Source organism: Phoca vitulina, unplaced genomic scaffold, assembly GCF_004348235.1.
Source record: "Phoca vitulina isolate PV1807 unplaced genomic scaffold, GSC_HSeal_1.0 scaffold32, whole genome shotgun sequence".
Classification (NCBI taxonomy): domain Eukaryota; kingdom Metazoa; phylum Chordata; class Mammalia; order Carnivora; family Phocidae; genus Phoca; species Phoca vitulina.
This window is the reverse complement of record NW_022589735.1, coordinates 7,346,640-7,373,709: the sequence shown is the minus strand read 5'-3', so window position 1 is coordinate 7,373,709 and position 27,070 is coordinate 7,346,640. Positions and strand designations below refer to the sequence as shown.

The following is a 27,070-nucleotide window of genomic DNA, read 5'->3' as shown; positions in this document are numbered from 1 at the left end:
CATTCCTCAATAATATAAAATACAACATTTTAAGGAAATCAAATAAATATTTTATTTCTATTTATTATGTTCCTAGAATAACTTTTTAACTAATTGCTAAACAAAATGTTGTGTAATTGTGCAATGATAACTAAGAACAAAAGTATGTGAAAGAGAAGCAAAACAGGTAAGTAGGAAAAAAAAGAAAAAGGTTAATAAAGGAAAGCCAAATAAATTTAAAAAACCAAAGGATTTATGGGTCCCCAAATAAGATATCTGTTCAAAAAAGCAGTATAATTATTTAGTCACTTTTTTCTGATAACTAGGTACAAAATCAAGTGGCCTCCCAAAATACCTCCCCAAAACTTACTAAAATAAATGAATAAACAGAAGTCACATATAGACATAAATTGCACAGATAAAAGTCTCAGGCAAAATAGCAAGTTTCTAATATGTATCTTCAGAGTTTTTCTAAAATTTATGTCTAATAAAATTATTTGGAAGTATTTCATCTCATACCTAGTATACCTTAAAGGACGAAGTTTTATACTAATTATATAATGGTTATATTATAATTAACCAGGTATTTTACATAAAGTTGCTGAGCTACCATGATCTATCATCATATCTTAAATGAGCAACTAAAATAGCTTGTTACTATGTCAAACGAGGATCCTAAACCTAAGCCATTTTAAATATGCCAAGTATCAAATATAAGTAGAAATACTACCAAATAATAAAGCTGGAAATACAGCTTCCAATTGATTATTTTGACTATAGTGCCCAGTAGAGTGTTTCATATACACACAACAGATGTTCAATAAAAGCTTATTGAATGAATTTGAAAATCATAAAATTAAAATGAGAAATCAAAAAGAGAAAATAAAAAACTAGGTTATTAAACTGGTTATGAAACTGAATCAAATAGAATTCATTTCTGGTAATACAATTTCTTTGAAACACACTTTCCTTTAGAAAAACAAACTTTTCGTAGAACTGGTGTGAGGCTCTCCTGAAAGCTTTCTGTCATTCTTAACTTCCTTCCCAAAGGACCACAGAAGAATGTAAACCAGAGGAGTTTATAAATTGTTAATGCCTCCACCCAAAAGCTAGCCCCTCCTGCTAACAAGGAAAGAGAACTGAAAAATAATGATGATGCAGATATATATCTGAATATATACTTTCAGAAACTATGAGATGAAGAATTATTCATAGACTTCAAATCTTTAGGATACAATTATATTTAAAAAAAAAAAAAAACCCAAGGGTTTAAAATACATTACCCTTCACTTCTATAGAAATAAAAGTCCAAAGCGAACTTAAGCCACAAAACAAGTCAGTTAAATAAAAGAGTAAATAAGAGCACTGATCCAAATTCATGCTTTGGTGTGGTGTGATTCATTGCATTCCAAAAGTCAGGATGTAGACCTGAATATGTTGGCTTCTTTGGCGCAGTCACCTATATTGAATGTTCTGATTTATGCTGTTAAAAAAAATAATTTTAAAAAGTAATCTAATTCCTGTTCACAGTGAACTCCTAGAAAGGATTTCTACTCAGTAGTACTATTTCTGAGAAATTTGAGGGGGGAAAGTGTAGATTCAAGTATAAAGTTAAGTGCATGCAGAGGGCGCCTGGCTGGTGTAGCTGGTAGAGCATCCAACTCTTGATCTTGGGGTTGTGAGTTTGAACCCCACGTTGGGTATAGGGACTATGTAAAAATAAAATCTTTAAAAATAAATAAAGTGCATGCATTAAAAAATTATAACTTACTTTCTACCTCAGAATTACAAATATTTAAAGAAAAAACAGCAAGTATGTTAAGATAAAAAAACCTCTGAAGACATGGATACTAACAGTATAGTGGAAATGATCTGATAAACATATGCACATTAATTTTTAAGCATGTAGGGTTCTAATTGTTTGGTTAACTGTAAGTTAAAAACTTACAGTTTCCAACCCCATTAAGAGGCAGTAAATTAAAAAGATATTACATGTAGAAATACAAAAGCACAACCTGTTGATGAATTACTACTAGGCCTGAATTGCATTAGTTACTAAAAACCATTCAGGTAGTATTTTCCAACTTATGCTTTAGCAGCAAAAATCTTACTGTGCTCTTACAACATTCTCATAGAGATGACCATGCATTTATAGCTAGGTTCAGTTTCAAAAGTTTGATATTTAAGTAACATAATTTTTAGCCAGTATTATTCAGATAAATCACTGTATTTCTCTCCAAATAATGTATTAGGCTAAATGTGAATATATTCCAACTTTCCTAACCAGGAACTTAAAATCATGACATCACTAAAAGTCACTTTTAGATTGTTTTTTTTTAAGATCTTCTAAAAATCTTAACCAAACCAACCAAAAATCCTTCTTCTAATACTGCATGATACAATTCAGCACAAAATTTCAGGTAAACAAATCTTAAAAAAAAAGGTGATGTCATACGGTATTTAATTAAGCCAAACAGGAGTAGTAATACTTTTAGTTGCTCTTTGCCATGTGTTCCAACCAAAACTGCCAAAATGAACTTCGGCAAGATAAAGTGAAAGGGAAGAATTTTGGGAAGACTTAACTGAATTAATTTTATTTTCATTACATGAGCACCTACGGACATAAGTAACCAGGCATTTGACTCCTTGCTTTAAAAAAAAAGCTTGAAAGTGAAAATCATTTAAATTTGTATTACCAAAATTTGGTTTAACGGGTCTTTAAAAACGTAGGAAAAAAGATCATGTCATCTGGTTCTGGTGTTATATTTGTCTATTTTGTCAATTAGGTCTAGAGAATCCAGTATGGTTGTCACTGTCAATCTAAAACTTCTGAATTGTTCTTCTAAAAACATAGTTTGGAAACAAGAATGTTCCTAATATCTTCCTGAACAAAAACTGAAATGAATTTTTTTTTTTAATTTAGGAGAAAAAGTTAAAAAAAAAAAGAGCTAATGTTGAAAGATTTTTTGAAATACAAGACAGATACTTACCTTGAAAAAAACTATTAAATTTAAAAAATATAATGTAGTTAAATAACAAAGTTCTTTATAGTTTAAATAATTGTACCATGTGGAGTGCAAATCAATCACACCAACCTGCTTGATCTTTCAGTAAGAGTAGTAAGCAAATCGTAGACAGGAAGCATATGCACAGAGATGAAGAGGAAAAAAAGAAAAACATTATTTCCTTTGTAAAACAAAGAAAAATGTTTAACAGCATTTATTTATAGTATAAATATAGAAATAAATCATCAAAACTGAAAAAGAGCAGCTTTATGTAAAAAGAAAAACATATTCAACACAATCAGAGATGTAATTAAAGCAAATAACATTAATTTAGACTAAGATTACAATTCAAATCGATCTCAAGAGCTTACAATGACTCCCAGACTTCTGCAAATATAACAGTTCAGCACCAAGTGGTTATACTAATGGTACACATGGAATTGGGAAACTGCTAAGATCTGGGAAGTAACGTAAAAGGACAAAACAGAAAATTGTCAATTTGAAAAATCAGTAAGTTAAAAGTAGCAAAATTTGCATTGTCAATTTCCAAAATTTCCCAATTCAATGTTCTAATATAAAGATCCCATACAGGTGTGCCTCCCCTTTAAGAAAATCCAACACAAAAACCTCAATCAACTAAAGAGATAAATTGGATTATAGTAATCTGCAGTGATAATTTGATTGACAAAAGGATTTAATAAAGAAATGTTAAGGACAGCAAGTTCTCCCAACAGATTTGATTTTCTAATGTGATTTATAAGCAATTTTTTCAGAAAAAAAATTAATTGCATAAAGTGAAGTACACCTGTATACTAATGAACTTGCATTCAATCCATTAGTAGATTGTTAAGGGTAATTATAATCCCATTGAGGTAAATGATCAACTGATGATTCAAGCAAAGAACACCTTAAAAAAAAGCCATTCGTATTTTTAAAAGGGAAGGTACGTACAAGTTACACACAGCAACCACATGCTGGGAAAACCATTTTTCCACTTCACCAATACGCCCACATCACAACAGAAGAACTTAATGTTATGTGCTAGGTACACAAACAGTAACCAAAACTCCATGAATTGAACCAAGTACAACTCATTTCATAACATACTTTCATATAACTACTCTTTAAAGATTAAGGTAAATTTTAAAACCGAAACTTAAATTATAATGCTACTCAGGTATTTTCTCATATCTGACCATTTATAATACAAAATAATACCTCTATATGGTTTCTACAGCAATTTCTTGTATTTCACAAATTGTCCTATAAAATTAATTGTTTTGGTAAAATGTAAGAATTGTCAAGACAGAAAATGATTCCTAATATTCTTGGAATTCTTCCTCCAGAAAGCTAAATGCGTAAGAATAACCAAATGTGTTTGTTACTAGTTTTAGAAAAGTTAAGTACACAGATAATGCTTTAAAAGGCAGTAAGCTGCAATCTAGTAGAAAAAAAAATCAATTCCCTTTTCTTCTAAAAATATAAATAAAATTAGTAATACTTTTCAACTGATTTAAGGTTTAAGAAAAAGCCTTTATGACTGAAATACGTCTAGACAGATCCTGCATTAACTTCTTGTGGATCTGAATTCTCTAATCATAGCTTAGAAAATTTCTTAAAATCAAGCAGGTAGTTGAGAAACAGAGGAAAGTGGCCATTTGAAATAAAAGACTATCCAATGTATCTTTACTTGCTTCAAACTTTGGGAGCTTTCAATCTTAAGCTACCCCTAAGAGTAGGACACCAAAGCATAAAATCTTTATAACTTAAGACATGTTATAATGGGCATTGGTGTGTTGCCAAATGTAATCGGTACTTTTAGAAATTCAGGCTTCATTACTGCACGTCCCTTATACTGACCAGGATTGGAAGTTTATCCTGAAACATAAAAAGGAACCATAAGAATTATTCTTTCAGACAGCTTACTAGCTCTCTTTACATTATCTCAATTGCAAAAGCACGAATCTCTCTTCCATTGTCTCAAACATAAGCGTTAAGCACACGTTTTAACAGTTACAGTTAACTGGAAGCAATGAGGAAGGGGGAAATCATCACATGCTTTGTTCTGCTGAGAAGTCCAACATGTACTCTTTAAGTAATGACGGGGAGCAGCGCAGCATTTCTGAAATGAAGCCCATGGGTGATGGGAAAGCCAAAGCTCCGTGAGAGAATGTAAGAGCTAGCACTCACTGGGCAAGGACTTATCCAGAGGCTTCTCTATGACAGAGCATGTAGAGTCTGAGCTACTGCCGCTGCTACTGCCTGGAAGACAAGGAAGTGAGCCCGACGGGAGCCAAAGGAAGAGGAGACAAGAAAATGAACACATACACACAGGAAAATTCAGTTCCACAGAGAGAATTTTAAAGAAAAATCACGCTTTGCATTAAAGAACCAAAATGTACTTTCCCTTAACACCAGTCTTTGTAGACTACCCAATATTCTCTCGTTACAAAGCCAAACGGGGCAGTTAGAAACTGCGTTCCTGGGGCGCCTGGGTGGCTCAGTTGGTTAAGCATCTGCCTTCGGCTCAGGTCATGATCTCAGGGTCCTGGGATGGAGCCCCGCATCGGGCTCCCTGCTCGGCGGGAAGCCTGCTTCTCCCTCTCCCACTCCCCCTGCTTGTGTTCCCTCTCTCGCTGTCTCTCTCTCTGTCAAATAAATAAATAAAATCTTTTAAAAAAAGAAACTGGATTCCTTTAAGCGTCTACGATGGGCAAACCCCACTGCCCACTTACAACGCAGTAACTCAAGAGGCTTGGAATGACAGGAATAAAAAACAAGGCATTTGGTGACGTTTAAGTCTATTTAAACTATTTACCTGGTAAGCTACAGGAAGTAAGTTTTAAATTTAAAGTTATGCACAATTAAAACTATAGGAATGATGAGTTACCCTTCATCACAGATAGCTTGGCTTGTCTCCAATTTTACTCTCCACCAAAACATCAAGCAACTGGCTATAATTACGTATGTTTCAGGTTTCATGGCAAAACTGTGAAAGGCTCACTAAAAATTTTTAAATTTCTAAGCCTGGAAGGAAGGTAACCTACTAACGTATTAAGCAATAGCATTTTTTTCTATTTTAAATTTTATTTTTAACAAATCTATGATCTGCTTTAGCTATGAACAGTCTATGAAAAAATAGGTATGAACACAAAACCATTTATCTAAATAAGGGGTCAGCAAGCATTTTCTGTTAAGGGACAGATAGTAAGTGCTTTAGGCTTTGTGGGCCATACAGCCTCATCGGAAAGCAGCTGTACACCATGTATAAACAAATGAGCATGGATGTTTAATAAAATTTTCTTTATAAAAACAGGTGGTGGGCCAGTAGACTATAGTTCTACTCTAAATCATGCTCTTACTCCAAATCATGCTCTTCCTGTCTTTTGAAGTTACAGAACCTTTGGTTTTAAAATTTGGGACTCCTGGGTTTATTTTCAGCAAGATCATTTTAATAAGACAAGCAAAATATGCACCAGCTTGAAAACAATGATCCACACATTAATGATCCACATTAATGGAAGAGAGTTCTGAAACAAATAAACATTAAGAGCAAAAACGTTTGAAAAGTGGGCCATTATAATATGTCTCTCTCTTTTGCCTGTTATCTATATCTTTATCACAATAAATACAAACTTACTTCACACTTGGCAACAAACGCCCCATAAAAGGGTAAGAATGAAAGTACATTTTATAAAGCAAAGTATTAAATTAAAAAAATAGAATCCTCATACAAATTCATCATTTTAAAATTCAGTGACTTCTAAAGCCTAACCATGCTTGAGAAAAACGCCACATTATCCTGATTTCCTAAAAAAAATTTTAGGTTCCCAACACAAATCCAAGTCCTCACATAAAATTAAAACCCTGAATGAAATCTTTACATGGTATAACCACTGTCACAGATTTTTACAATTCTAAACTGTAAAAGAACATATGGCATTATGATTCAACTGTAAGTAGGAGATGAGCATAGGAGAAAAAAATAAGGCAAAGTTAATCACGTATATGGCATATTTCCTCTGTGTGAATTGCTACCATAACTAAAAATGGCAAAAGAAAAGGCATGCACTCAGATGAATGTTAAACCATATTTAGGTAGCAATCCCAGTTAATTTCTAGAACACTAAAAAGAACTTACCCCTTCTTTTTTTCCTTTTCTCTCCATCTTCTCCAACCTCGCCCTCTTCATCATCCTCCTCCTCCGATCCACTGATATCAGAGCCTGATATCTCTTCCCCTTGAACAAAATTTTACAAAACAATTTATATTCTATGCCAGGTTATGGCCTGCCATTAAGTTTGTTGCCCTAAACAAAACGTATTTTAATATTCCTAAACAGTATATCACATGCTAACCTCAGGAAAAGATATAATGTACACAGAGGCTTTATTTTAAAGTTCCTAAAGAGAAGTTAAATTCTGATCTACTTAAAGGGCGCCTGGGTGGCTCAGTCAGTTAAGCATCTGCCTTCAGCTCAGGTCATGATCCCAAGGTCCTGGGATGGAGCCCCACATCCAGCTGAGGAGAAAATGCAGAGCCTTGCTGCACCTACCTGCTCATACTCCCCTCCTGCTTGTGCTCCCCACTTCCTGTGCTCCCTCTCTTGCTCTCTCAAATAAGTAAAATCTTTCAAAAATAAATTCTGATCTACTTACAATTTCAAATCATTAGTTTAAATAAAGTTCTACGTATATATAAAAAGTCCCAGTTAAAGTCATTATTTCAATTTTTTAAAAAGGTAATCACTTTGGGGGAGCATTTTCTCCTCAGTTTTCTGTATAAAATTTTATTTTTTAAATATTTTTTATTTTTAAGTAATCTCTACACCCAACATGGGGCTCAAACTCACAACCCTGAGATCAAGAGTCACATGCTCCATCAACTAGGCCAGCCAGGCACCCCTCTGTTGAAGATTTTTAAAAATTCATTCAACCTGCGTATTTTTTAAAAACCATAAAACTCATCTAACACAGTGATCCCACTTTCAGGACTATATCAAAAGAAAAGAAGGGCTTATTTGTACAAAGAGTATAATAACTTAAAAACAGGGACGCCTGGGTGGCTCCGTCAGTTGAACGTCTGCCTTCGGCTCAGGTCATGATCCCAGGGTCCTGGGATCGAGCCCCGCATCGGGCTCCCTGCTCAGCGGGGAGCTTGCTTCTCCCTCTACCTGCCGCTCCCCCTGCTTCTGCTCTCACACTTTCTCTCTCTCTGGCAAATAAATAAAATCTTTAAAAAATAAATAAATAAATAACTTAAAAACAAAAATCAAAGGGTATAATTAAACTAATAATGCAAATCAGTACTATATTACCTTCAAAATAGTTATTTAAAAATAACTATGAAATGTCTAAAAAAACAGGTATTTGGGGAGAAAAATAAATATACAATAATCACAAATGATAATATCTAAACCAGTAAATAATGGATAGGAAGAGATAAGCATATTGGAAGAATTCATTAAAAATATTTTCTTTAGGCCTAATAACAATGACACGCTGGTAGTAATGAATGCACCTAATGCCCAAGTCTTAGTTTCTAAATACCATTCTCCACTAAAAAGGAGCTAGGGAGAAATAGATGGTTTTATGCCAGGGTAGGGAACGTATAAAATGAGCCTAAGGGACGCCTGGGTGGCTCAGTCGGTTGAGCGTCTGCCTTCGGCTCAGGTTATGATCCCAAGGTCCTGGGATCAAGTCCCACATCTGGCTTCTTGCTCAGCGGAGAGCCTGCTTCTCCCTCTGCCTGCTGGTCCCCCTGCTTGTACACTTTCTCTCTCTGACAAATAAAATCTTTAAAAAAAAAAAAAAGAAGAAGAAGAAGAAGAAAAGAAACATCTGTGGTGCTGGAAATAAAGAAGCACTCAAAACCAAAAATCAAAAAACTGATGGAAGTATGCTGAAAGGATATAGCAACTACCCTGAATTCAGGAGCTCCTATGGCAAAAGCTCAAACAATCTGAGCAATAAAACAAATAATGATATTATTGTATTATATAATGCACAGACTAAAATAAATATCCACGGGTCAATACTGACATAAATAAATAATTGAATAAACAAATGGGGGAGGAGGGACTTCTCCCCCTTACAACAGAATTCCAAACATTAAACATTAGACGGATGCTGAGAAGACAAAGTCACCAAGGAGCAAATGCCACAGAATTATTGTTGCTGGCAAGAACCCCTGATGGATGCTCAAATTAGTGGGAAAAAATATGATAAGAAACAGGACCTTTTAGTAGTTTCAAAGTATCTCACCACAAGACACACCTTAAGTTCAAAGGAAAATGTAAAAGTATAGAATTTAGAGTGAAGAAACCTTGCAGAATACTTATGAGAGAACTACAGATGACCCAAATTGAGGAACATTCTACAAATATGTAACCTTTACAGTGTCAAGACCATGAAAGACAGAGAAAGGTGAGGAACTGGAGACTAGAGGAGACAACTAAATACAATATGTGATGCTAGACTGCATCCTGGATTAGGGAAAAGGGCACTGGAGGGCAAACTCAACATCTGAATAAGATCGATGGATGAGTTAATAAGTCTGTATCAATGTAAAACTCCTGATTCCAGTAACTGTAAGATGTTCAATGTAAGATGTTCCAGTCGTATAAGATGTTAACATAAGGGGAAGCTGGGTGATCTGTATATAGGAACTCACTATACTTCCAAGTTTTCTAGAAGTCTATAAAAATTTTCAAAAATTACTCTTCTAATGTTTTTGCCTGATTTTTATTGTTTATATGATCAACTGTATTTACCATATCATAACACTCAACTGTAACTGGATTATAAAAACAAATGTCATAAGCATCAGTGAAATGAAATGTCTTAAAAATAAAGTCAGCATTACGCCATGATGGATCAATTCCACTTCTGGGTATATACTCAAAGGAACTGAGTTCTTGAAAACAAGAACTCAACACAGATCTGTACACTCACATTCATAGCCAGATTATTTACAGTAGTCAAAAGGCAGAAGCAACCCATGTGTCCACCAAAAGATGAATGGATAAACAAAATGTGGTATATACAAACAATGGGATATTATTCAGCCTTAAAAAGGAAGGAAATTCTGACGCATGCTATGATACGGATGAACCTTGAAGACATTATGCTAAGTAGAATAAGCCAGACACAAAAGCACATGTATTATATGATTCTACTCATATGAGTTATCTAGAATAATCAAATTCAGAGACAGAATAGTGGTTACCAGGGGCTGAGGCAAAGAGGGGGATGGAGAGTTAATGTTTAACGGGTACAGAGCTTCATTTGAGGATGATTAAAAAGTTTTAGGGATGGATGACGGTAATGGTTACAGAACAATGTCAACATACTTAATGCCACAGAATAAAAATAAAGTAGTAAATTTTACGTTATGTTTATTTTGCCACAATGAAAAAATGTAAAAAAATAAAGGCAACAAAATAAAGGTGTGAACTGAACATTAACAAATCTAAGAAATTTTAAATCTATAAAACATATTGACTATAAATACCACCTAGTGGTCATATTTAAAATACCAAATTTCATTATCTAAGAGGCAGCTCAATTACTGCTTTTCCTCAAAAATCTTACTCAAGTTTATTGAATCAGTACCCTTTCCAAACATCTGTGATGGTGGCATCTCTGCAACTCATATCTTTTCTATCCAGTTTCCCCACAAACTGTAAAAAAAAAAAAAAAAAACCATTCTGAAGCCTTTTGTTTACCTGGTATGAAAAGGAGCCCTATGCCAATCGGTTCTTAGCATGAAAGTGTAGAGTCACCGAGCACTTAAAGACAGTCTGTAAATTTCTCATCCTCATGAACAAGGTCTTCAGACTTTCTAACCTTCTAACATCTTGTTAGAAAAGGATTCCCCGGGGCGCCTGGGTGGCTCAGTCGTTAAGCGTCTGCCTTCGGCTCAGGTCATGATCCCAGAGTCCTGGGATCGAGCCCCGCATCAGGCGCCCTGCTCAGCGGGAAGCCTGCTTCTCCCTCTCCCACTCCCCCTGCTTGTGTTCCCTTTCTCGCTGTCTCTCTCTCTGTCAAATAAATAAATAAAATCTTTAAAAGAAAAAAAAAAGATTCCCCAAACAGAATCTCATGTTCAAATTTAAGCATGAAAGCATATTTTCAAAGTCACACAATGAATTTTTACTTATAGTAAATTCTGTTTACCCATGACTCTGATAGATTTCTTTACTTTGAATATTAGTGACTGAAATCTTTCTCAAAGAACTCTGGGTCATTTTCACCTAAATACATATATGGTAAAACTTGCTGTTATACAAAGACAAAAAAAATTCATTATTTAGTAAGTGGTCAAATGAAATCTATAAAAGGAAATGGGGACTGAGATGATTGAGATGGAGGTTTAAATTAAATGAATTTTTAAAAAATTACATACACAAATATTACATAATTATACTTAAACTTAATATGAAAATGCTAAAGTGTGTATCAAGTTACCTTGCAGAAATATTGCTTTCAGTATCAAAGTTAGATGTTCAAAGAATTTTAATAAGTTGTTTTTATTAGAACACTTCGTGGTTAAGCAACATATTTTTAGCCAATATTCACATTAATATTTTGAGGAAAAGTTACCTTCTTCAAGCTTTTTTTTCAGTTCCTCTATTTCTTTCTGAAACTGGCGAAGCAAAGCATCCTTTGGGTCTTCATTAATTCTAGCTTTATTTTTAATATTCTTAGCACGGTTAGCATACCGTAATGTACTGATAGTTTCATCATAATTGTAATCTGCTGGCCCAATATTTGCACACTGTTGAATTAGGAATACAAAACATTTTACACTTGATGCAGTTAAAATTAATACTACCATTATGAATACATCAAAAAGAATTTTTGAAATATAGTTGTTCTCCTCTAGCTTTCTTGAACACATGGATCAACCACATGGATTTCCAAACACCATTATATGGATTAGCACACACAGCGTACTTGAAAAAGAATAACCACAAATCACAAGTGAAATAATCAATAGTTTTAAAAATGTTATGCATAGCAATTACTGGCATAAACAGGAATCTGAAATTTTCCTGATGATAACTATTCTACAATTAAGTCTTACCATCATGGTTTTTGAATTTCCTCCTAAAGAATCCTGAAGAAGACGAGTCAGTTTAGAGTTGCGATAAGGAACATGAGTGCTTTTTCCGTCAACCAAGGCAGAAATTACATTACCAAGGGTGGAAAGCGAAAGATTGATTTTTGTGGCTTCCTTTAGACGCTGTCCAGTAGCTCCAGTTTTTGCTTGTCTTTCTGAACCCTAGCAATAAACAGAGACAGAAATAAAGCTAAAATTAAAAATACAGAATATTCCTCTGAAAGTTTAAAACAAAATTTGACACTAAAAAATCTGCTATGGTATCTGGAATTTGCTTCAAAATAATACAGGCAGGGAAAAAGTGGCTGATGGTAGAAATGAAACAGAACTGGCCATGAATGGATTGAAGTTGGGTCACGGGTACATGGGAGACCATACTATTCTTAGTACTTTTGTAGACATTAGAAGTTAGAAATATTCCATAATAAATAATAAGTTAAAAACACATACACAAGTAAACAACTTAAAAACTGTATGTAAATCACACACTTTCACTTGAATTTTTATTCACTTATAAAATGCAAAAAATCACAAGAGTTATTCCTTGAGTAGCGTCCTGTTACTTACAGCAAGATCTACAAGATGGAGCTTCCCCATTCTGACATGCATGTTACCATCAACGCCTTTTTCACTGCATTCTATAGTAATTGTAAAGATGGCATGGGAACGGGAACTATGTTCATTCATATTAGTTGCACCAACAGAACCTTGAGGAAAGGAAGGAAATTCTTAAAAAGTATAACAAGAGAGAGTATTTTTAAAAATAATTAAATATCCAGAATGGTTTAAAATACTTAATTTCATCATAGTGAAGAGCCAGAGAGCACGGCTAAACCAGAAAAGCATAGGTTTATTTAACATTAGAAATTTCTCTGACAATTTATGTTGATAAGAAAAGAATGTGTAACGTTTCTCATACTACAAAAGTAATTTTAGGATAAAATACTTAATTTCAATCCCAAGTATTACTGACTAAAAAAATAACTAACTTAGGTAAAAAAAAAAGTTAAATAATTTAAAAAATTATTGTTGTTTCAGCAGTCTCTAAAAAGTATTACGTTCCGAGAATCTAAATCACAGAAATACTTGCATATATGCATGAAATGATACAGGATATTCAGTACAGCACTGTTTGCAATATCAAGAGATCAGAAACAACCAAAAGGATAGTGGTCAATCTATTATAGAACAGTCATGGGGCACCTGGGTGGCTTAGTCAGTTAAGCGTCTGACTCTTGATTTTGGCTCAGGTCGTGAGATCCAACCCTCCCTCTTCCTCTCCCACCCCCACTCCCGCTTGTATGCTCTCTCTCTAAATAAATAAATAAATAAAATCTTAAGAAAAATAGTCATACTATGGACTACTAAACCGTCCTTTAAAAACACAAAACAGATCTGTATGTATGATGTGGAAAGATACCCGTAACATATGAACTAAAAAAAAAAAAAAAACAGAGAAAGGAATATATAGTATGATTCTATTTCTATTAAACAAAAGCATCCACTCAAAATATACCAAGTATTTATGTAAGTATAAATATTTTACATAAATATATTATGTAAATAAAGAAAAAGGTCTGTTTTGTTTTTTATAATAGGCATGTATTAGTTTTTTTTAATTGCCAAGTATTCGAAAAGCATTTTGTTAATTTTAGCCAATGTCAAAATTATCTTCTTACTATATATTCATGCAGAACTTCTCCATGCAAGCTCTGATTTTATAATTTGAAGATTAAAAGGGTATTCTTTATTAGCATATGGTTATATTAGAAGTCAGATAATTAGAATGCAAACTGCAGTCATAAAGGAAGCCCAATGGAAGAAGATAAAACAAAAATTAGTGAAAGAAAATACAAGGATTTGTGACTCCACACAAATTTTCTTTTAAATCATATTACAAACTTACGTATTTTTTCCAAAAATACTTTAAAAATAAATCCAGCGGTGCCTGCCTGGCTCAATCAGTAGAGCATGTGACTCCTGATCTCAGGGTTTTAAGTTTGAGCCCACATTGGGTGCAGAGATTACTTAAAAATAAAATCTTTAAAAAAACAAAATAAAATCTAACACCACTTCATAACATCTGATCAGTAGTGATACACATACTGAGTATTATTTTATCTTCTGGCTTTTCCACTTAAGATTATCTCCTATATTTCCATGTCCTGGGATCGAGTCCCACACATCGGGCTCCCTGCTCTGCAGGGAATCTGCTTCTCCCTCTGCCTGCTGCCCCCCTGCTTGTGCGCTCTCTGACAAATAAATAAATAACCTTAAAAAAATAATAAATAAATAAAAATACATGCTTAGGCATACAAAGACAGTATCAGGAAGGGGACATGACAAAGTAATGGAGGTCCAACAGGCGTGGGAACTAGGTGACTGAGACCCAAGGGTAGGAGAAAGACTTTTCTTTTTCTTTTTTAAAGATTTATTTATTTGACAGAGAGAGACACAGTGAGAGGGAACACAAGCAGGGGGAGTGTGAGAGGGAGAAGCAGGCTTCCCACCAAGCAGGGAGCCCGATGCGGAACTCGATCCCAGGACCCTAGGATCATGACCTGAGCTGAAGGCAGACGCTTAACGACTGAGCCACCCAGGCGCCCCAAGACTTGTTTTCCAATGTATACTTTGGTGCCTTTTGAATTTTACAGCATGTGACATTCCCATCACCAGTGCCCATCTCTTCAGAGCTTTATGAACCTGGATATCCCTCCATCCAAAACAACAGGTAAAATATCTCCCACTGTTGTTTTAATACCCATGTTCCCAATTACTTGTTAAATTGAATATCCTGTGGTATGCTTGTTGATGTGTATAGTTCTTCTGGGAATAACATATTCATGTACATCTTTTGCTCATTTTTCTGTTACAATTTGGCCTTTCTCTACTACTTAGTTTATAAAAATGCAACTGATTTTTTAATTTTTTCTTTAATTTCCTTGAGTTTGCTAGATTTATAGTCTAGCCAAAAAAAATTTTTTAAAAATGTTTACTTTCTATGTTCTTGTTCTTTACCTCTGATCTCTAATTGCTGCTAGCAACATCACTAGTATTAGGCCTGGGGCATTTTGTGTATTAAATAGCACAGCAACTTTTTATTCTTTAGACAAAACTTCAAACACTTATTAAAAAGAATGTCATTTAGGGGCGCCTGGGTGGCTCAGTCGTTAAGTGTCTGCCTTCGGCTCAGGTCATGATCCTGGGGTCCTGGGATCGAGCCCTGCATCGGGCCCCTTGCTTGGCCAGGAGGCCTGCTTCTCCCTCTCCCACTCCCCCAGCTTGTGTTCCTGCTCTCACTGTCTCTCTCTCTCTCTCGCTGTCAAATAAATAAATAAAAATTTTTTTAAAAATAAATAAAACAAAAAGAATGTCATTTAATTTTGGTTTGCTTTTCTTGTCAACAAAAGAGAGGCAGTAAAGTGCTCAGTTAATGATGACCAATGGCCTAGGTTCAGATACTCACTCTGCCACTTACTAAGTAGTACATAACCTTGGACAAGTTACTTAGACTAAGTCTCGGTTTCCTCAGTCACAAAATAGGAATTTAGTACATTCATGGTTCAGTTTGAGAATTTTAAAAAGATCATTCTTATGAAGAAAGCACTTAGCACAAGCACTTACCACACAGTAAGTGTTCAATAAATGTAACCAATATTATTATAGCTAAAAAGAGACAACTAGCTATATGAGTTTCAAATATATAGCAGTATTACCAAGAAACAAAATTTTGGTCAGCACAGAAGGCAATGTGTGATCTCTTTCATTCATGTATGTTCTCTACATAGTAAATAATCAAGGAGAAAGGGCTGTCAAGAAACTTTAAAAATCCAGTCTCTGTGGGGCAAAGTGCCATACCAGTTTTGCTTCTAAAAGCCTACTCAATACACAAATGTTCAATCACAATTCTGTACTACACTTACGATTTTTGTGGCCTAGTGTCATAATTCTATCCATATCATCAGCATTATTTACCACGTAAGCTGATAAATCTTTGATATAAACTCCCACATCAGGTCTTTCTTTAACCTAAAAAAGAAAAAAGAAAAGAAAAAATGACCCTAAGATTTTATGCACATACCATAATTCCACCACAGTTATCAAACATCTACTATGTGTTGGACACTCTGCTAAAAAGTGAGGATACAGTGATGGACAAGGTAGACATGGTTTCTACACTTGCACAGGTGACAACCTACGACGAGAACATACAAATGAGTAACAGCACACGCTAATTATTTCAACTGGGATAATGTCACGAAGGAAAAAAATACAGGACACTTGAGAATACACTATAGAGAGACTAAGCTAGTGAAGTAGGGACATACAGTTTCCCCAAGATGATGTTTATTATTTTTTTTAAAGATTCCATTCATTTATTTTTGAGAGAGAGAGAGAGAATGAGCACAAGTACAGGCAGGGGGAGAGGCAGAGGGAGCGGCAGAGGGAGAAGCAGACACCCTGCTGAGCAGGGAGCCCGACTTGGGACTCAATCCCAGGACCCCGGGACCATGACCCAAGCCGAAGGCAGACGCCTAACTGACCAAGCCACCCAGGTGTCCCCCAAGATGACGTTTAAGCTAAGACTTGATGAAATAAGAGGTAGCCAATCCGGGTTTGGGTAGCAGGAAAAGATTATGTGCTAGGATCCTGAAATGGGCCAAAACCAGGCACTTAAAAAAAAAAAAAAAAGCCAAGTTGACTGGGAAGAGTAGGAAGCACAGGTAAAATAAGTGGGATATCTGGCGAGAGAGGTACCCAGAGGTAAGACTAAGCATAGTTATTGGTCTTTATCTTAACAGCAACTTGAAGATAATGGAGGATTTCAAACAAATGAGTGAAATAAACAGATCTATGACATCTATGTAAAAATGTTACCTTTCTGTGAGTAACTTTATTTACCAAATATGAAGGATATATAAATACAGTGTCAGAAATATAAAATTCACTTTGTAAGGCCCTAGAAGTCACCGCCACAAGTAACAAAATACACGTATCCTCGGAGCTACTGTAGGTTGGGTTGCAGACCACCACAATAAAGCGAATACTCAAACCACGTCAAACGAATTTCTTGGTTTCCCACTCCATATACAATTATGTTTACATTACACTGTAATCTTTTAAATGTATGATAGCATTATGTCTAAAAAACAGTAATATATAACTTAATTAAGAAATATTTTATTGCTAGGGGTGCCTGGGTGGCTCAGTCGTTAAGCGTCTGTCTTCAGCTCAGGTCATGGTCCCAGGGTCCTGGGATCGAGCCCCACGTTGGACTCCCTGCTCAGCGGGAAGCCTGCTTCTCCCTCTCCCACTCCCCCTCCTTGTGTTCCCTCTCTCGATGTGTCTCTCTCTGTCAAATAAATAAATAAAATCTTTAAAAAAAAATATTTTATTGCTAAAAATGCTAACCATCATCTGAGCTTTCAGCCAGTCAACACCTTTTTGCTGGTGGAGGGTCCTATCTCAATGCTGACGGCTGCTAACTGGTCAGGGTGGTGGGTGCTGAAGGCTGGGGTGGCTGTGGCAGTTTCCTAAAATGATACAACAAAGTTTGCGGCAATGACTGACTCTTCCTTTCAAGAATGATCTCTCCATAGAACGTGATGCTGTTTGCTAGCATTTTACCCACAGCAGAACTTCTTTCAAAATTGGAGCCAATCCTCTCAAACCCTGCCACTGCTCTATCAACAAAGTTTATGAAATATTCTAAATCCTTTGTTGCCATTTCAACAGTCTTCACAGCATCTTCACCAGGAGTAGATTCCATCTCAAAAAACCACTTTCTTTGTTCATCCATAAGAAGTAACTCCTCATCCATTAGGTTTTATCATGAGATTGTAGCAATTCAGCCACATCTTCAGGCTCCACTTCTCAACCTAGTTCTCTTGCTGTTTCCACCACATCTGCAGTGACTTCCTCCACTGAAGTCTTGAACTCCTCCAAGTCATCCATGAGGGTTGGAATTGACTTCTTCCAAACTCTTGTTAATGCTGATATTGTGATTGCTTCTCATGAGTCATGAATGTTCTTAATGGCATCTAGAAGTGTGAATCCTTTCCAGAAGATTTTCAATTTACTTTGCCCAGATCCCTTAGAGGAATAACTCTCTATGGCAGCTATAGCCTTAGGAAATGTTTTTCTTCAATAACAAGACTTGATCCATGGGCTGTAGAATGGACGTCATGTTAGCAGGCATGAAAACAACACTCATCTCATTGCACATCTTCATCAGTGCTCTTAGGTGACCAGGTGCACAGTCAATAAGTAGTAATATTCTGACAGAAATCTTTTTCTCTGAGGTCTCAACAGTGGACTTAAGATATTCAGTGACCCATGTTGTGGACAGACATGCTGTCATCCGGCCTTGTTGTGCCATTTATAGATGAAAGACAAAGTATATTTAGCATAATTCTTAAGGGTCTTAGGAGTTTTCAGAGTGTTAAATGAGCACTGGCTTCAACTTAGAGTCACCAATTGCATTAGCTTGTAATAAGAGAGTCAGTGTGTCCTTTGAAGCTTTGAAACCAGGCACTGACTTCACTTCTCTAGTTATCAAAGTCCTAGACAGCATCTTCTTCCAATAGAAAGCTGTGTGATCTGCATTGAAAATCTGCTGTTTAGTGTAGCCGCCTTCATGAGTTATCTTAGCTGGAACTCCTGGTTAACTCGCTACAGCTCCTACATCAGCAGGTGCTACTTCATCTTGCACTTTCATGTTATGGAGATGGCTTCCTTAAACCTCATGAACTAACCCTTGCTAGTTTCAGACTTTTCTTGTACAGCCTCCTTACCTCTCTTAACCTTCACAGAATTGAAGAGAGTTAGGGCCTTGCCCTGGATTAGGCTTTGGCTAGGAGAATGTTGTGGCTAGTATGACCTTTTGTCCAAACCACTAAAACTTTCTCCACATCAGTAATAAGTCTGTTTGCTTCCTTATCGTGTGTGTGTACACTAGAGTAGCACTTTTAATTTCCTTCAGGAACTCTTCTTTTACAGTCAAAAGTTGCTAACTATTTGGTGCAGGAGGCCTAACTTCCAGCCTATCTTGGCTTTCCACATGCCTTTCTCACTAAACTTAATCATTTCTAGCTTTTGATTTAAGGAGACGTGCGACTCTACCTTTCACTTGCACACTTACAGGCCACTGTGCGGTTAATTGGCCTAATTTCAGTATTGCTGTCTGTCAGGGAATAGAGAGTCCCAAGGAGAGAAAGAGAAACGGGGAAAGGGCAGTCAGCAGAGCGGTCAGAACACACACATTTATTAAGTCTGCTGTTTTATTTGGGCATGGTTTGTGGCACACCACAAACAATTACAATGGTAACATCAAAGATCACTGATCTCAGATCACTGTAACAAATACAGTAACAATGAAAAAGTTTGAAATACTGCAATAATTACCAAAACATGACACGGAGACATGAAATGAGCAACTGCTGTTTGAAAAATGGTGCCAATAGGTTGCTGGACACAGGGTAAAAAATGCGGTATCTGGAAAGCGCAATAAAGCGAAGCACTGTAAGACGAGGTATGCCTGTAAAGTGAAGCTGAGGCTGAGGTCGATGGCTGCCAGTGGAGTGACCACAGGTAGTAGGACCTCACAAAGATGACAAACGAAAGTTTAAAAAACAATCCCAAGACAAAAATCACAAGGGCAGACGCTCCAAGTTCCAGGTGTTGACTTGAGATCTAGTTGGGGTTTGGGAGTTTTTTGTTCTTTTTTGGATAACAATTTATAAGATATATTTATATATTAGAAAAAACTACTCTTTTTCTGTCACGGAATATAAATATGCCCTAATTTATTAGTAGTAAAGGAGTAGGCTGGCCCCTATAAGCCAGTGGGGGTCGAAATGTGCTCTGAGAACCCCATGGTGGCCCTGCGGAGGCTGCTGTAGGAGTCTGGGGGTCCTCAGGCTGAGACAAATTCTAAAGAGAGCTTCACTTTCGGGTGTTTTGACACTGTGCTTCCATGTAAAGGTCTGGTTTGATGAATGTATTTAAATGCTTTAAAACTTTTAAATGTTTGAAAATTACTGGTCTATATCAATGCTTCTCAGAAAATCTATGGTAAAGAACAATGTGTGTATTTCTAATCCGCCAAACTGCTATTTCCGAAAAATATAAAAATCATGCATCTGATGTCATGGCAATGTCAAATTGCTATAAGCGTTTACTCTCACATTCTGCACTCATGTCACCGCAGACCGGAAACACACTTCTAACAGGCATTAGTCTGCAAAATCTAAGGTCATTTCCAATCACAATATGACATTAATTCAAAATTCAATTAATACGTGTAAATAAACTGATTAGATATGAAAGATGAAGAAATCAAATGTGATTCTAAATTTGTGAAAGTTTTTTTTTTTTTAAAGATTTTATTTATTTATTTGACAGAGAGAGAGATAGCGAGAGCAGGAACACAAGCAGGGGGGAATGGGAGAGGGAGAAGCAGGCTTCTTGCCGAGCAGGGAGGCCGATGTGGGACTCGATCCCAGGACCCTGGGATCATGACCTGAGCCGAAGGCAGACGCTTAATGACTGAGCCACCCAGGCGCCCTGTGAAAGTTTTTTTTTAATTGGGTAATGCTTCAAATAATTTTTGTCAGGGGCACCTGGCTGGCTCAGTCGGTTAAGTGTCTGCCTTCAGCTCGGGTCATGATCCCAGGGTCCTGGGATCAAGTCCCGCATCGGGTTCCCTGCTCAGCGGGGAATCTGCTTCTCCCTCTGCTGCTCCCCCTGCTCATGGGCATGGGCTCTCTCTCTTTCTCTCAGATGAATAAATAAAATCTTTAAAAATAGTAATTTTTGTCATAAAAATATAGAAATTTAACTTCTGTAACAAATACTGTTTATAACACTAGAAGAACAGATCTCAAAGGAGCAGTTACTCCCAACCTAGAATGCTTCAGAGATTTATAGGGGGAGTTTCTGGTTCATTTGAGGGCACTAGTGGCATTCATAGGCAGGAGCAACGGACACTAAACATCCTGAAATGGGTGGGATGGTCTGCCAATAAAGAAATGCCCCCACAATTTTGAATGTCTTAGCATATAGTCACATGGGTGAAAAAAATTACTTATGATTACCTGTGTCTAGACCCTGACTCTGTTTTATATATATAAACAAAGTGCTTTTCCACAATAATAATAAAGGAATAGAAATACAGAAAACTGAAGAAAGAACTACTACTTTATTTTGTTCAGAACCCTACCAAGAACTTGTCACTATTTTAAAAAACCATTTCATTGACAGTAACACCAATCAAGGTATTTAGATCACCAAAACAGCATATCTATAACAGTCTGCATTTATAGCTGTTGCATTCATAATGATTACTTATGCCTCTGACTACTTCGTTATGTCATTGAGTGTGGTCACATCTAAGCATTTATATAATGAAATACTAGCATTTTATTTTTTCAGTACTTTGTTCTCATTTGTATTACAATTGGTCACTATATAAATACTTGAAAAATTATGTGTGTAGGTAGATTTTATTATCTATGAATTTTATTTCAGAATAGTTAAAGGGACATTACAAAATATATGTTATAAAAATGGGGCCCTGGGTCTAATACAGTTGAGAATCATTGACGAGAATGTTCCTGAGAATAAATCTGATCTGTAATTACTGGTACAAATGGAAATGTTTTTTCTAAATGATTTTTATTCTAATAATTAATGCAATAAGAAACTTTTAAAAGGTGAAAGTATAGAATTAAAGTATCCATCAAAACTGACGTCAAAGATAACAACTAGAAAAAAAGAAACTTACCTTGACATTTCCTATGTATACATCATCATTACAGAATAAGCCTTCATTAAGGTCCAACAAATAATACCTAAGCCTGTAATACACTGCTCCAAAAGCTCAGTTTATATAGTAAACTTAAAAAGAAAAAGGGTAGGGGCTCCTGGATGGCTCAGATGGTTAAGCATTCGACTCTTGATTTCAGCTCAGGTCATCATCTCAGGGTCCTGAGATCAAGCCCCGTGTCGGGCTCTGCACTGGGCATGGAGCCTGCTTAAGATACTCTCTCTCTCCCTCTCCTTTCCCTCTAAGGGGAAAAAAAAGGCTAACATTTATTTAATACTATCTTATGTGTCAAGCCTTGATTTAAACACTTTGTATTAATTTGTTAATGCTGGCAATAATCCTATGAAGTAGATACTGCTATTACTTCCATTTGCATGTGGCAAAACTAAGGCTCATATAGGTTAAATAACTTGCTCAAGATATAGCCAGAACTCAAGCTATGATGGAAGGACTCCAAAAACCATCCCTGTAATTCTAGATGATACCACCATTCGCCTGCTACATGACTGTCAGGAAACCCCTCTAGGTTTTGGTTTTCACAGCAACAAAACTGAACTGCTAAGAAGATTAAATGAAATAAACTAGGTACTACTACCAAAATTTACTGCACTGAATGCCTACTATCACATTACAAGAGCTTAATAATAGTAGCTGCTGTTATTCTACATGTATTCTACACCATTCTACAAAGGTGGCTACTGTTATTCTGTATTCTATTCAGCTACTATATGCACATTATTCTTTAATTATTTTACTGACAATGGAATTCTAAACAAAATTCCAGTATTAACATTTTAAAGGCTAACCTTCTTTTGTCTCACATCCTAAAATATTTGGCAATATTTACCAATGGTTCACCACCTGACCCAGTAATCCAGCTTCAGGAATTTATCCTCAGATATGCCCGCACATGTATGAAGTCATATATATACAACACGACTTACTACAGAATTGTTTGTAACAGCGGAAGATTAGAAACAATCCAAGTGTTCATCAAGAGAGGGCTGGCTAAACAGACACATGAAAAAGTGTTCGATATCGCTCGGCATCAGGGAAATCCAAATCAAAACCTCAATGAGATACCACCTCACACCAGTCAGAATGACTAAAATTAACAAGTCAGGAAATGACAGATGTTGGCGGGGATGCGGAGAAAGGGGAACCCTCCTACACTGTTGGTGGGAATGCAAGCTGGTGCAGCCACTCTGGAAAACAGTATGGAGGTTCCTCAAAAAGTTGAAAATAGAGCTACCATATGATCCAGCAATTGCACTACTGGGTATTTACCCCAAAGATACAAAAGTAGGGACCCGAAAGGCTACGTGCACCCCGATGTTTATAGCAGCAATGTCCACAATAGCCAAACTGTGGAAAGAGCCAAGATGTCCATCAACAGATGAATGGATAAAGAAGATGTGGTATATATATATACAATGGAATATTATGCAGCCATCAAAAGGAATGAGATCTTGCCATTTGCAACGACGTGGATGGAACTGGAGGGTATTATGCTGAGCGAAATAAGTCAAACAGAGAAAGACATGTATCATATGACCTCACTGATATGAGGAATTCTTAATCTCAGGAAACAAACTGAGGGTTGCTGGAGTGGGGGGTGGGGTGCGAGGGATGGGGTGACTGGGTGATGGACACTGGGGAGGGTATGTGTTCTGGTAAGCGCTGTGAATTGTGCAAGACTGTTGAATCTCAGATCTGTACCTCTGAAACAAATAATGCAATATATGTTAAGAAAGAAAAAAAGAAGAAGAAGAATGTAGCAGGAGGGGAAGAATGAAGGGGGGGAAATCGGAGGGGGAGAAGAACCATGAGAGACGATGGACTCTGAAAAACAAACTGAGGGTTCTAGAGGGGAGGGGGTTGGGAGGATGGGTTAGCCTGGTGATGGGTATTGAGGAGGGCACGTTCTGCATGGAGCACTGGGTGTTATGCACAAACAATGAATCATGGAACACTATATCTAAAACTAATGATGTAATGTATGGGGATTAACATAACAATAAAAAAATTTAAAAAAAAAAAGAGAGGGCTGGCTAAATACATTTTAATTATGTCCCTATAAAGAACAGTATGCAGCTTTTTTTTTTTAAGATTTTATTTTTTTTATTTATTTGAGAGAGAGAGAAAGAGCACAGAGGGAGAGTGAGAGAGAGAAGCAGACTTCCCACTGAGCAGAGAGCCTGATGCTGGGCTCCATCCCCGGACCCTGAGATCATGACCTGATATCTATGACAACTGGATATCCACATGCACAATAATGAAGTTGGTCCTCTACCTCCACCATATACACAAATTAACTCAAAATGGATCAAAGATCTAAATATAAAAGCTATAACTATAAAACTCTTCGAATAAAACAAAAGCATAAATCTTCATTCAATTCTGGAGTACTCTTAGCCTTTATACCAGAAAATGAAAACTTACATTCATGTAAAAATCTGTGTGCAAATGTTCATAGATGCTTGATTCATAACAGCCAAAAACTATAAACTGCCTAGATGTCCTTCAACAGGTAAACGGTGGAACTTTACATGTATACACCATGCAGTGCCACTCAGCAATAAAAAGTAAATGAACTACAATACATGCAACAACTTGGATAAATCTCAGGGGGGTTATGCCAAGTGAAAAAGGCTGATCCCAAAAGGTTACATATTGTACGGTTCTATTTACGTGACATTTTTGAAAAGACAAAATTCTAGAACTTGAAAGCAGATTAGGGATTGTCAGGGGTGAGGGATGGCGACAGAGCAATGCAGTCTGGCTAGACGTGGACGTGGTCATAAAAGGGTAACAGGAGGCATCTCTGTGATACGGCTGTTTAGTACCTTAACATGGTAGTGGATCTGTCAATCTAAACACAAAGAGGACAAGAAAGCTGGAGCACTGTGAGTACAATCTGTAGACTGTACCAACGAGAGTATCATGGTTGTGATACTCTACTACAGCTCTGTAAAATGTTACCACTGGGGAAAACTATGTAAAAGGTACATCTATGTAAAGGGAACTCTCTCCATATTCTTTCTTACAGCCACATGTGACTCTACGCTTATCTGAATAAGAATTTTAATTTAAAAAAAAAGTGCAGATCAGGGGCACCTGGGTGGCTCAGATGGTTAAGCGTCTGCCTTCGGCTTACGTCATGATCCCAGGGTCCTGGGATCAAGTCCTGCATCGGGCTCCCTGCTCAGTGGGGAGCCTGCTTCTCCCTCTGCCTCTACCACTCCCCCTGCTTGTGCTCTCTCTCTCTGTGTCAAATAAACAAATAAAATCTTTAAAAAATAAAAAAAAAATTTTTTAATAAAAAAAGTGCAGATCAAGGTACATGTATAACTACTTATAGAGTAGAAGTAAAATTATATTTGTTGATACTTACATAAAGGAACAATGAAGGAATATTGAAAGTGGTTATCTGAGGGTAAAAGTGGGCAGATGGGGTAGGAACAACTTTTCAAAGCATTAATTTTCACAGTATTTTAAATTTTGAATCATGATCATATTACCAGGTCAAAAAAATAAGTAAAATATTAAAAATACCTTTGGATAAAAAGAACCTTAATTTTTTTAAAAAAAGAACCTTAATTTAGTAAACTTCTACTACTTTGGAAAGTACCCCAATTTCAGTTATCCTTACCTCTAACCTCTGTGTCTGATCCTTGCCCAAAAGGTCACGGACTTCTTCATTATATATTTCCAAATAAGACACTCGAACCAAAAATCTATAAATAAAACATCATTTTAGGAAGCATAAAGAGCAGAGAAATACTTATAAGAGTAGTTTTCAAATGTGTTTATAAGCTTTATACCTATATGCCTTTCTTGTGTTTGTACTTCTCAATATTAGAAAATAAAAGAATTCTTTTACCTTGTATCACCCTCTGCTTTTGCAATATGACCAAATATGTGAGCAAATGAATTTGGAATGATTCCTCTAAGTTCAGGAACAGCTCGAACACCTTCCATGGTAAAAGTTTTGCCTGTTCCAGTTTGTCCATATGCAAAAATAGTTCCTGAAAATGATGAAGAGAATCAAATCACTTTTTAGAGTCTAATGCTACAGAACAATAACTCTTAAAAGTAATTTCTTTGACACTGTGATGCAATTTCTTCCCTGGATTTAAAATTTATTCAAGTATAAATTTTTTTTTTTTAAAGATTTTATTTATTTGACAGACAGAGACATAGCGAGAGAGGGAACACAAGCAGGAGGAGTTGGAGAGGGAGAAGCAGGCTTCCCGTCGAGCAGGGAGCCCAATGTGGGGCTCGATCCCAGCACCCTGGGACCATGACCTGAGCCAAAGGCAGACGCTTAATGACTGAGCCTCCCAGGCGCCCCTACAAATTTCACTTATATTATCAACAGTAACAATATGTACTCTGTGCCACATGAGCCAAGCACTGTTAAAGTTCTCGAGTCAATGAGATATTCCTAATTATTAATGAAAAGTATCCCAAGCCCTAAAAGCAAAATTTTACATTATGGCTAATTATAAAAAATTTACTATAATGTGTATGTTAATTACCTAATGTGGACATTAAATTGGAGGAGGTAGTGTAATTGCAGCAACAAAAGAATACAGGTTCTATAACGGAAAGACCTCAGTGTGAATCCACACATCTGCCACTTTTAGCCACCTGAGCTTAGACAAGAGATTGTCTCTCAGACTCAGAGATTGTCTCCTCAGTGGTAAAACGAGGACAAGAATAACTACCCGACATGAACAGTAAGAACCAAATGAAACAGTTTACTCCACATGACCAGCATGATGCCTGGTAGAGTACAAGTAAATGGCAGGTTTTTTTCTTCTTAATCCTAAAATAAATTCATTTTAAAAATACGTATTTTTTAAGTAAAATCTGTAAGGAATGGGGGAGTTAAAAAATGTGACAATTATTATAGGTAATTATAGATACAATTTAAACTTTCTAAATACCTAAATTCATTCATTCAGCAACTACATAGCACACACCTGAGTATGGCATATGCTAGGCACCAGGGACACAGTGACAAACAAGACAAACAGAATCCTTAATTTTATGGTATGCATCATCTTGGAGAGGGGATACTGGTCAAATATTTACAAGCAGGATGAGTGTTGGGAATAAGAAACGGAGTTCT

At 36.2% G+C, this 27,070-nt stretch overlaps 1 protein-coding gene across 2 annotated transcripts in view; it reads right to left on the bottom strand.

Moving 5' to 3' along the window:
• KIF3A (kinesin family member 3A) overlaps positions 1-27,070 on the bottom strand; it is a 51,308-nt gene that overhangs the window by 8,984 nt on the left and 15,254 nt on the right. The window contains exons 3-11 of one of the 2 annotated variants that reach the window (XM_032425174.1): positions 25,817-25,961; positions 25,586-25,670; positions 16,031-16,136; positions 12,675-12,814; positions 12,072-12,269; positions 11,588-11,762; positions 7,126-7,224; positions 5,175-5,246; positions 3,075-3,083 (exon numbers count right to left, since the gene is read on the bottom strand). In XM_032425174.1, the coding sequence (XP_032281065.1) occupies positions 3,075-3,083; positions 5,175-5,246; positions 7,126-7,224; positions 11,588-11,762; positions 12,072-12,269; positions 12,675-12,814; positions 16,031-16,136; positions 25,586-25,670; positions 25,817-25,961 (1,029 nt within the window). The remainder of the gene's footprint in view (positions 1-3,074; positions 3,084-5,174; positions 5,247-7,125; positions 7,225-11,587; positions 11,763-12,071; positions 12,270-12,674; positions 12,815-16,030; positions 16,137-25,585; positions 25,671-25,816; positions 25,962-27,070) is intronic. The other variant, XM_032425173.1, reaches the window with a different exon arrangement.